The following is a 12,750-nucleotide window of genomic DNA, read 5'->3' as shown; positions in this document are numbered from 1 at the left end:
GTGGACTTTGATTTTGCATCTAAATTTAGGGGAAAATATTGAACAATCGATTTTACTGTTTTGAAAAAGCAAAAAATGTTGTTCATGGAAAAACAATGTAATACTTCAATGTTCCCTTTATATGGTTTTAAATTTACAAATTTTGTGAGTATATTTACTGTTATTTTGCTAATAATGTATGCTTAACATTTTTCATTACCATGAAGTAAGTAATTTATTAATCAATTGATGCAATTTAAAATAAAAATACATAATGCTGTTTTTCTTACTGTACTAGATTAAAATATAGCAGTGTTTATGAAAATGATAGCAAACCAAAATTTTATTTTTTTAGAAATTTAAATAACTCTTTTGAAAAAAACTAAAGAATTTTAATATTTTTATTCAGAGAAGCTTACTAAATTGCAGTCTAAGTCATTATATTTAAGTACTATAAAATTGTTTGAATTAATGATAAGAATTTTGAAATTATTTTAACAAGAAGACTGTTGCTTAAAAGTTTTGAATGAATGTTAAGAATTTTTGGCTTATTACAAGATTATTGCTTCAAAGTTTTAAATTTTAAGAATAAAGTAAAAGTAAAAAAAGAATGAAATAATTTTGAAACTTGCACAGATAGTGATATAAAATTGTGTTTTGAGATAATACAGCAAAAATTAAATGTTTTGATAGTGAATATTATTATAATGAATATAGAAATATTTAAAAAATTGTATAATTATAATAAAATTGATTATGGATAATGTAACTAAAAGGGAAATTATTGCATAAAATGTTGAATTGTGGTAAATAAATTTTGGAATTAATGAATAAGTGTACATAGAAATAGAATATGTTGAGGGGTGCTGTTCAGAAATTGAAATATATTTTTACTTCTGTACAATTGCTCCTTTTATCCTTCTCCTGCAAGTTAAGAGTTGAATGCTTCCACCTTATTAGAATTATTATATGTATATATAATGGAATGTTTTAGTGCAGTTTATAAAGGCTAGTTATCGTATTTAAGGAGCAGAAGCCTTTATGAATAACTGTTCATCTCTCCTGAATTTAATCAAGTCAACCCGGATATGTTTGCATTTGAAGAAAGGTGGAGTATTCCAATTTTGTGTAAAATAAGGAATTTAAAAATGTTATAATAGCAGTGAAACTATAATTTCACTAAATGTTGTTATATTTATGAAGTTCAAATGCAGGTTATAAATATGAAAATTATGTATATTATAGTAAAATTTTGAAATTAATTATGATTACTCAGAATAAGTAATAGGCATATAAAATTTTTATATTTTTGATGATTGTGATGTTAAAAACAAACTTCCCTTGGGATCATGATCATTATGTATACTTTGATTTTTGTAAATTGAATAACAAAAGATTTTTTTAAATTGGACTGAAATATTTATAATTAATAGGACCTTAAAATTACTTTTCAGAAAAAAGAATTTTTTCTGTATTGGTCTCAAATATCAGTAGGATTCTAGAAACTGCATTTAGTCTCAAACATGCAGTGCTCAAGATTTATTTCTATGTTATTTTAAAATGTACTGCAAAATTTGATGATTTATATTTTGCTTATTGTAGTTCTTTTATTTTGCTGCTCTATTTTCTGTTGTAAGCCTTTCTGTCTTTGAATGTGGGAATGTGTAAGATGAAAAAATATGAAGGCAAATTTCTAATTTTAAAGGGCAGTTACTTTTATTCTTCATTTTAATTTGGATACTTCCCCCTTCTTTCCTAAAATTAGTAACTCTTTATAATACATTAATTTGAACTGCATCATTTCAAAATTATTCCACATTACATAATCATATGTAATGCTGCAGTACTGGTGCCTTTTATTCATTCACTGAATAAGATTTCTGTTGAGAACCAAAACTTTTTAACACTCTCCTAATGCTTATTCTGAATATTTGTCACTTTTGCGCTTGCTAATACGCATAATGGCTCACTTCTCTGTGTATTGTCCATTGTATTAAGATGTGCTAAGCTTCCAAAAATGTTGGGTGCATATAGGGTCTATTCTGTTGGATTAATGAAAAATATGTGTCAACCATGAATGGAACAGAAGTAATTAAATTCGCCCATGTGTGCAAGTTTTTTTCCTTATGCATGTACTATTTACTGTGCTATCGATTTTTTTCAAGTTATTACGTATATATTTAAATCTGTATCAGTGGGAAACAGAAGATTAGTGAATGTAAAATAAATTTATTTTTTACAGTTCAGCAGTTTATTTTAATGAAAAATTAACAATGTTTTTACCGGGTGTATCTGAACAAGTGGGCAAAACTTTAGGGGGTGATAGAAGGCAGCTATACGAGCAATACTCATTATAGAATGTATGGTCAGAATGCAATAGAACTCATATAGAATGTATGGGAAGTGAAAGGGTAGTTTTCCACTGTCACATTTTTAAAGAATTAACACAAAAATGAGATACTTCAGAAAGCATTTTATTAATAGGAATGTAACTGATGTACACTGCTCAAAAAAAAAAAAAAAAAAGAAAAAAAAAAGAAAAGAAAAGAAAGGACAATTCTATAATTTCCTATTTTACTGGGCCGATTGATGAAATTCAACTTGCATTTTTCTTGTCTCAAAAGCATGGCTTGGGTACTTCTAAAACACATGATTTAGTTGTTAAAAAAATTCATATTGTTAAAAGTGATTTGTTTGTGTAAGCTAAAGAACAATTTACAGCTTACACAAAATAATAATAATAATTAATAAATGAATAAAAATAGGACAGTTCTCCAGGACTGATTGACTAAGTTTAACTTGAACTTTTCATGTCTTGAAAGCGCAGATATGTATTAGGATATATATTAGATTTATATGTAGCATTGTTCTAACATTAGTTTTTTGAGGCGAAATCGGACTTTTTCTGAAATGACATGACAATTTTGTCCCATATTTCGGTTCTATGACTTAAATTATGCCAAACCGCCAAATTTTGTAAAAAATCGCACGAGTAGTTTGTGAAAAATTAGCTTTCAAATTTTTAGCTCCTCAATCTTAATTGAATTTGGTATATATTTATTAATCTCCCTTTTTGTTATTTAACTTATTTGATTCTTCCTTTCACATTTCAAAATTTAGGTTCGTTCCAAATAAAATTCACCCATTTTTTGTGATTTATTTTAAAATAATTTTTATAAATGTTTCGAAAATAATTTTAAATTATAATCTATAAAATTTTTGACACCATCTTAAAGTAGATGTATTTCTAAGCATACCTGCAAAAAATTAGTGTTGTTTATTCAAAATTTCTGAACATATATGTGAATTTATATATTGGCGCATTTTGAAATTTGGCATATTTGTTGAAAGCAATAACAACATCAAATATGGTTTAGGCACTTTGTTAAAATTATTTGAAAGTAGGAATGATATGACATTTACTCTGCTCATGTACAAAGCAAAAAGGAAAAGGAAATAGGTTGCCATATGTTAAGAAGTTTATCAAGTGAACTATTCTTGTCACAAACTGAAAAATATGTGCCTAGGTAAATTTTTGAATTTCTCTAAATTATGCAACAGATTTTACAAAATTTAAAATATGGGCATCATTTGAGTCATTGAATTGAAATATGGATAAAAATTGGCATGTCATTTCAGGACCAATTTTGTGTCAAAATACCTATATTAGAACAGTGCTATATAGAAATCTGGAGGCCCGGTGGCACAGCGGCTAGCGCATCACGCAGCAGCACCACAGGTTCCAGGGCAAAATATCTCTAAGGATAAGAATGAAAGCTTCCATAGACGCAAAGTAAACCTGTTTCGCCGCTGTATTGAAGAGCCATGGCTATGCAGTGAAATACCAGCGCAGGGTGGAATTTAAATAGCGCAGTCCGAGGAGATAGTAAATTTTTTACTTTAAAATAACTCAATATGTTTTATTTTCATACATTTCTGCCTTTTATGAGTTAGCTGGAATTTGGGGCGAATTATAGAAATCCTATCCAATTTTTACTTTCAATTTAAACAGCCAGCCATACGAAGACAAAATTTAAATGAAATAAATTTCTTAATACTTAACAGGATTCCGAGACTTTTGTTTTAGATAAATTGTGAAGTTGATCTTTTATGTTCTTATCTTTAATTCTTTCACATGGAACATCCTAAAGTTCAATTGCAAAATGAATTTTAAAAAATAATAATAAATAAATAAATTTTATCTTTTTATGCCTTATTTTAACCCTTAACCCTTCTTTCTGTAAATCCACATAATTGTTTTTCATTTGATATAATACCCAGCATTAATTTATAACTAACATCAGAATTAATAGAAAACAAAATTAACTATGGCTGTGATGTTAAATTTCTAACAAATCTGCAATATATTACATAAATAATGCTATTTTGTAATTATTTTCATATCAAGCATATTATTAAATATTAAAATAAAGAATAACACATTTTTAATAAAACAATAATATTTATTGACATTTCTCAAGTTTCAGAATATAGGTATGCAAAGTAATTTTAAGCATCTTCACAAATACCAAGGAATTTTTTAGACAATTATTTGGAATGACCATTATGAAAACCATGAGCAATGTTTGCAGCCAAGAAGCCAAAAGCATATTACTTAAATTAACAAATACAAAATTAAACTTAAAATGTCTTTTAAAGACTTTCACATAAATTATTAAAATAACTGATTTCATTCTTTTTTTTTTTGTAAAGTATGCATTACTTCTTACATTTATTAATATAAGATTAAATACTTAACTTGAAAATCAAACCTATAGGTATTATTAAAACCTAGGAAGTAATTTGTAAATAATTTACTGAACCAAATAAATATTGTAGCCATTGGGACAAAAATGATTTCAAATTATAAAATTAGGATAATTTTTTTTTTAATAAATATTACAAAAATGACTATATTCCACCTTTGCTATCCAACTAATAATTGTAAAATTGCTGTATGCTTGGATTTTTGAGAATTTTAATTTTGGAAAAAAATCTATTTAATCCAAAATTATTCAACAAATGAGTACATTTATTTCTGTAATCTTAAAAAGGGGGGAAAACACATGCCATACAATACGTAATGAATTTTTATGAATCCATAGTTAAAATTTTATAGTGAAATTTTAAAAGCAAAATTTGCATATAAGTAACTGAAACAGAAAAAATAATTAAAGACAATTAAAAGCACCCCAAAATAAATTGAAAACACTGAAATACATTATAATTATCTGACAACAACTTTAAAAAAAAATTACCATGAAAACTTTTAGACAATTATTTGGAATGACCATTATGAAACCAAGAGCATAAAACCATTTCACTTACAGCATTACATTTAAAAAGTCTTTTAACCCTTTGCGACACGCATATTTAAAATATATTTTAATCTTTAAAAAAATGCCTTAGAATAAGTCAGATGGACTTACTTAAGTGCCTTTAAGGCTTGAAAAAAATTCTGCCCTTTTATTTTTTATGGGGGAAGGTGGGATACCGTTTGTTCCACTATGCAACTAGCACATGTCTTATAGCATATTGGTGTATAGCAGGAAAACAAAAGTCATATGTGGAATGAATAAACAAAATAAAGCGTGTATTCTAAAATATTCATAATAAACAAACTAAAATGCATTTTGTACTTATTGCATATATGCATGACTTGTAAAACTTTGCATATGCACATTTTGCATATATATATTTAATATTTTTAAATTTTAGGAACAAAAGAAAGTATTTTCTTGAATATTATTTTAAAATTAAAATTTGATACTCGTACATATGATACTAAATAAAATATTAAAATTGGCACTTAATTCAAAAACATTTATATATGAAAAAAAAAGTCATTTTTCATGAAACTTTGAAAAACATGTTGTTTCATTCTTTTGTATGCATAGAGGCACTTCACATGTTTCACAGATCCAAAATGTTCGTCGTTCTTCTTTCGATGTGCTGCAATATGCACATCTTCTCCTGCTCGTTCTCTTTGGCGTGTGACTTACATTTTTTAGTCTCTTTTCTGGTTGTATGGACGGATTTTTAGTTTTTATTTGAACTGGGGATTTCAGTTTTCTTTTCAGCTCTTTCTTGCCTGCAAGTGCCATTAGACCTTCTATAACTGAGAGAAGAAAATCTTTCATTGTTTTTACATCATGATCGGGTTCGCAAACGTGAATAAATGCGTTTACTATACTCGCATCTAAAAAGTAAAAAAAAAAAATCATGTGCCACCATTTCTTGCTTTTGCTTTCTATTTCATCCTTTCAGTTGATCAATCAGTCGACATATCCCATATTCTTATTGTACGAAATAATGCTGTTTGGGCACAGTACTTTTTTCGTCTTTCCATCTCGTTCTTTTCTATTAATTTCTTTCATTTCAGTTGCCTTTTCCAAGCAAGACAGGATAGAAACGGATCTTTTATCCTTCCATTTTATGCAATAAATTGAATCATTGCTAACTGAAAAGTCTATATATTCTCTTGACATAAATTCGTCTTTTAAATTTTTGGGTAGGTACTTCCGATTCATATTTACAGTGCCACATGCATAGATGGGTCTGTGTCTTTAAAAAGCGAAACAAATTATAACTACTTCCCTTTCTTCTTCAGCAATAACTTCAAACTCAGTTATTCTGTCCTGGATTTCAATTTCATCTGAATCAGAACTGACATCTGAAGCATTTGAGTCGCAATCGGATGGCAATTCAGCAAAAAGATCCAAAGCTTCCTGAGTTGTTAATTTTTTTTTAGACATTTTAGCACGTAAGAGCATACAACGGATGTAAAAGCGCGCGCAATCACGAAAAAAGTAGATGAAAAAAAAAAAGAAAGAAAGAAGAAATGTGAGTGCTGCCATCTATTGAGTGGAAATTCAAGTGTGTGGTGGGACAAATTTTAACCCACTTATTTCAACTGCAAAATTAATGCTATAAAATATTGAATCCAATTAAGTTTTTTGAAAATAAAATACCTTTGATTATTAAAAAGAATCATACATATCATAAATTGTATACCAAAATTTTTAAAATATTGAAAAATGCGAGATACATGTTGTGATCACTCTTGTGATCCCATTTTGAATATTTTTTGCTTATAAACTTAAGCCCTGGTATAGTAGTAACATCTACCGAAAAAAATAATAACTAAAATAGATTATTTTTAAAAGATTAGAAAATTTCTAACGAAAATTGCTAACTAAGAAAATAAATATTAATTAGGTGGGACATATATTGACCTACCATGCCGCAAAGGGTTAAAGAATTTCACATAACTAGAACCAAGTACCTCTGACTACAACAACAAAGAACCTTTTCGAACAACGCGGTAAAAGATTGCTAATATGGCCGACGACATGCTGGATGTTATTTTGCATATGCGCAGTAAGGTATGGAGGGTGAATGGATTGCCCCTTTAAAATAAGCTTCAGGGATGTACATAATGTGTCTTTTCGGTCTGACGGAGCCACATATGCCGCGGGGAACCTTTACTTCTTCTCCTTCTTGTCCGGGGTTCGATTCCCGGGCTGGGCATGGTCGACTCAGCCTTTCATCCCTTGATTTCCATCAATTAGGTCGATAAAATGAGTACCAAGTTCACTTGGGGACTAAACACTGGGGGTCCTGCGACAAGCTGACCACTTGTTCAGGGCATATGCATACGCACCTCGGGGCCCACGGTCAAGAAAGCAGATTTCGGGCACTGCAGGCCTTGACCCATTAAAGCTGTTATGCCACTGAGTTTTAGTTTATATATAAATCTAATGTACGTCCTAAGTCATGCTTTCGAGACATTAAAAAACGCAATTTGAATTTTATCACTCAGGCCAGTAAAACAGGAGAGAACTGTCCTCTCTCTATCTATCTTTTTTTTTTTTTTTTTTTTTTTTATTATTTATTTATTTATTCCAAAGGGGCAATTCTCCTAGAAGGACCATTAATTTCATTTTGGCATTTTGTGTAGATTCACGATAAGCATTGTTTCACTTTTGAAATTGTTGCCGCCAAATATTATCACCCTGTGTTATATTTAAAGAAATTTAATAATGAAGAATCTTCATGAATGTATGTATGTTTCTCACACTGTGATGAAACAACGGTACAGCCATCAAAATTTGAATTCAACATAATTTTCCATAGAATATGGGCATGTGGAAGCCCAAATTTGAATCTGAAATTTGTTTTATTATCGATTTCATATTTTGTAACACTTCAACAAATCTTTGATTAAAAAACTAAACAATTTCAAAGCGAGCAATGGCAACACTGTACAGGAAAAAAAAAATTATTTGCAGCGTGCGAGATTCCGTATCGGAAATTCTAAAGATATGCTCATTTTAAAATTTGTTTGCACTATTGCTGTTGAACAAAATTTTATGGTTTAATGTGAAGAACATGATATTTAATAAATAAAGGTAACACACAAAATGTTAAATGAAGCCCCTTTGAACGTAATCTAAAATCTGAAACCTTTCAGATTTTACTTTTTTTTATTTATTTATTTGTGCAGTGTACATTGATGTACATACTAAAAGAAACTCCTCAAAAGACCTTCCGCCAGCTGTAATGCAGGCTTCACACCTGTGGCAAGGGAATTGATGCACATTTACAAAGAAGGCAGATATTTCCTGAAACTCGCCAGCAACAACAGTGATACCGGTAACTAGATCCATATCACTTTCAAGGGGGCACTTATATATTAGGCTTGGCTCCACAGGAAAAAGTCCAAACATGAGAGATCCGGTGATCTTGGTGGCCGAGCTATGGGACCACCTACACCAATCCATCACCCTGGAAATTTTGTGGCTCGTATAACCTCTCAGCAATTACAGTATAAAATGCTGTCAGGTGCGAGGACGGACCCTTTTATACTATTTACAATGCCACCTAGTGGCTCACCATTTGTGTTCTACCCATATATTCTATGACGAATATTGCTTGTATAGCTGCCTTCTCTCACCCTTTAAAGTTTTGCTCACTTGTTCAGATCCACCCTGTATAATCCAGATTATATACAATAAAATTATACTATTGATGATAAAAACAATTCCCAAATACTGTCGTATTGTCTGCAGTCACTGCTGTTATCCCAATCTTTTTTCTACACTTTTTTGTACTTCTCCTAGAAATTTTGCTGTTATTCTAATGGTTGTGATTGTAACTTAAGTGTTCTGAAAATAAACAAACTTAAATTTGTTAGTAAAAGCCCAGTTATTTTGCTATCCAGTTACCGCCCCCCCCCAGTGCTTAAATTGCACCAGAGCTAACCGGAGCCTGACTCCGGTACTTCTCAGTTTCTGAGGTAAAATCATATTTCTAGATGAAGTGCAGTACTTTCTCTATGTAAAATTAAATACAGTTTCAGCAGACAAATTTTATTTTAAAAATAAATATACCTCTAAAATCGATTATATCTTCCGAATTCATGCCTTTCTCTGGGAAACAAACACTTTGAATGAAGTTAAGATTTTTAAAGAAAGAAAAGCCCACATCCACATGTCAAAGTCTTACTGTCCAGGTAGTGCAATAAATTAATGAAGGCGGATAATTTTTTTTTGAACAATGATTACCGTGGTCTTCTATGTCTATTGCAAGTGATCTTTCACTGCAGAGCTTCTTCATACTTGAAATGTGTAACCAAATATGGCAGACAAAAATTGTCACTTATGCAAAACCTTACATTTTTTCTCATGTTGTCATCAAATCAGATTCAGGAGAAATTTTTTTGCCTATTCGCAGATGGCAGACAAAAATTGTCACTTATGCAAAACCTTACATTTGTTCTCATGTTGTCATCAAATCAGATTCAGGAGAATTTTTTTTGCCTATTCGCATTCTGCTTGACAGCTAGAACTATACTGGTAAGGCATCACGATCATGAAGTAATTTTTTTTTTTTTTTCGAAAGTATGAACAATGATTACCTTGGTCTTCTGTGTGCACTGCGAGTGATCTTTCACTGCAGAGCTCCTTCATACTTGAACTGTGTAACCAAATATGGGGGACAAAAATTGTCACTTATGCAAAACCTTACATTTGTTCTCATGTTCTCATCAGATCAGATTCAGGAGAAATTTTTTTGCCCATTCACATTCTGCTTGACAGCTAGAACTATAATGGTAGGGCATCACGATCATAAAGCTTTGGACTCTTCTTTCTTTGTTTTTGTTCTCTATTAAAATTTCTTTCCATATTGTCATATTGTTTCCAGTATTCTCTCTATTTTCATTACTGACGTTTTACTTTTTTCTACTGGTGTGCTGTAAAAAGCATATTCCCGCACCTTCTCTTTGAAAGAATATACTGTACATTTAAGATCTAAATATAACCCAAGGACGGCTGAGCTATTTTTTAGTTTTTGTTTCAAATTGTGTGTCCAACTAAAGCCTCAAATAAGGCGAGGTCCAATTCTTTTTTAATTTAACAATTTATAATTTATTAAATTTTTACTTAAATCTTTATATTTATTGACTTTTAATTTGATTATTATTTATTTAATTTATTTTTTCTCCTTCATCTGACCATCTTCCAGATGGTTCTGGTACTTCTGATTTTAGAAATTAAGCTCTGACCCCCAAGTTAATAGGGAATTGACTTTAATTGAGTAGTATAATTGTGGTAAAATTTATGTTACATTAAAAAAAGGGGTATATCAATCCCTGGTATAGAATACAACTATCACATTAATAAATTTGTGTTAAACATTTTTCTGGATGATGTTTCAAGTAGTACTGACTGATTAATGATAAAACTGTAATATAAATAAATAGAGTCTACGATTTTTCTTTATTATTTATCGAGCATTTAAAATTTCTACAATAGCAGAAAGAATATTTTCATGTGCGTTAAAAATTAATCAATACAATTTCAAAGTATTTAATTGAGTTTTTGTATTTTTTAAATATTTAAAGAAATTAATCTCTACATGTAACTCATCTTTTGTTTTATATGTATCTGACATTTTCTTATATATTCTTTTATGTCATAATACCACATAGTATTATAATTATTTGTCTTTTTAGTACAAATTTCCACCGAACACTTATACTCAGAGTTATGCAACAAAGCCAAAAACACTTGGATAAAATTCTTAACCTTGATGAATTTGTTCATCGCTTATATGCAGTCATACATAGTAATGATCCTGTAGCAAGAGCTCTCACTTTGAGGTATGCAATTTAATTACTTCTAATACATATAAGCTATACTACTTTCATATAATGAGAGAATACAATTTTTTAAATTGTAGATTGTAGTCTTTTTTTTTTTTTTTTTTTTTTTTTTTTTCTCTCTATACCATGTATTTGATGAGTAAATTTTTATGTTTAGTGAAGAGCAATTAATTAAGCTGTCTCTCTGAAAAAGTTTAGTTTTGTAGATAAGAAATTTAGGAAAACTGTATGATCCAGGTGTAACAGTCTGTAGTTATTGGAGCCTCATTGTAAATATTTGTGGAGATACTCTTACCTTGCCTTGGTGTCTGAGAACATACTTTATAAAATTGCTGAAACTTTAAAGTCTAGGGAAAATAGATACGCTAGTCCAAATGACATTTTAAATGAAGATTATTGACGATTTTAACATACTGTGGAAATGGACAATAGGAGCATGAATATTTACAGTAAATTTTTCACAGTAAAAAAAAATAAATTATTTCATCTTTTTAACATTGGACAACTTCTTTATATGTCTTATGTTGTCATGGATATCTCTCCTGTATTTTTCCCTCACCATAAATCAGTTCTCTCAAAAAGCATGCAACACCATCTGTCAGTCATGAAAGATGACATCTCATATATTATAGGTATGAATATTTTATATCAAATTTTTTTTTTCTCTCACATACTGCAGCACAGGATTCCCTTATGCCAACTTGTTATTTAAACTAGGCACAAAGCTAATATGATTCTTAATAAATTATTAAGCCAACATCATGAATAAATTCATATTATTTCTTAATTTACAGTGAATGGAAATTTTTTTCCGTCTTAATTTTCTGAATAGTTTTAATGAAAAATTATTCATTAGTTTTTTTTAATGAGGTATTTAACATTTTGTGTTACAACTTTGTCAGTTAATATTCTTAATTATTATAAGAATTTTTTAATGACATAGATACAACAATATACATACAAAAATACATTTTAGAGTCATTGTTGGTTATAAGAAATCTAACACTTTCCATTCATATTTTCTGTAGGTGTTATAATCATACTTGTTAGAATTATTTTTGATAATATGAACTTGGTCAATTAACTTAAAATCATGTAAATTTTATTCTGACGCGTTTGTTTAATCTGGGCATGTTACTATTTAGGCTATTAGATACATAGATTTTATTTCCTGTCAAATTGACTATTAAATGAAAAATATAATCTTATATTGGCCCAGAATTTGTTTCTGTTAAAAATATCCATAAAATTTTTTCATTTGACAAACTGGATTTGCCTGAAACATGTTATGGTTTAAAAACTCTACCTACTCACACATTAACTTCAATCCAGTTTTTGACAATGTTTAAAATATTTAATATCTAGCTCTCTCCTTTGATTACTTCTTTATGTCAGTTCCCCCTGAAATTGATAGTTTAATTTAAAATCTGGGCCTGTGTAACTTTGCATTTTTGCCTAATTGTTCTTTATATATTGATGTACAAGGTGTTCAAAGTGTACCTGAATAAGGGCCTGTTGTTCGAGAATGAAACAACTTATACCTTTGGTACTGATCGCATTTTCACAAGCAAGGTACAAAGTTTTTGTAACAAGTGACACAAGTT

General features: G+C 29.5%; 1 protein-coding gene across 2 annotated transcripts in view; it reads left to right on the top strand.

The window, feature by feature from the left end:
* Nucleotides 1-12,750, top strand: part of defl (Integrator complex subunit 7) — an 82,395-nt gene that overhangs the window by 19,939 nt on the left and 49,706 nt on the right. For both annotated transcript variants that reach the window (XM_085827639.1, XM_085827640.1), the window contains exon 4: nucleotides 10,997-11,143. In XM_085827639.1, the coding sequence (XP_085683765.1) occupies nucleotides 10,997-11,143 (147 nt within the window). The remainder of the gene's footprint in view (nucleotides 1-10,996; nucleotides 11,144-12,750) is intronic.

This window comes from Stegodyphus dumicola, chromosome 12 (assembly GCF_044657685.1).
Source record: "Stegodyphus dumicola isolate Sdum_Otavi_A_Nest chromosome 12, ASM4465768v1".
Taxonomy (NCBI): Eukaryota; Metazoa; Arthropoda; class Arachnida; order Araneae; family Eresidae; genus Stegodyphus; species Stegodyphus dumicola.
The sequence above is the reverse complement of the archived record's forward strand: the minus strand, read 5'-3'. Positions and strand labels throughout refer to the sequence as shown.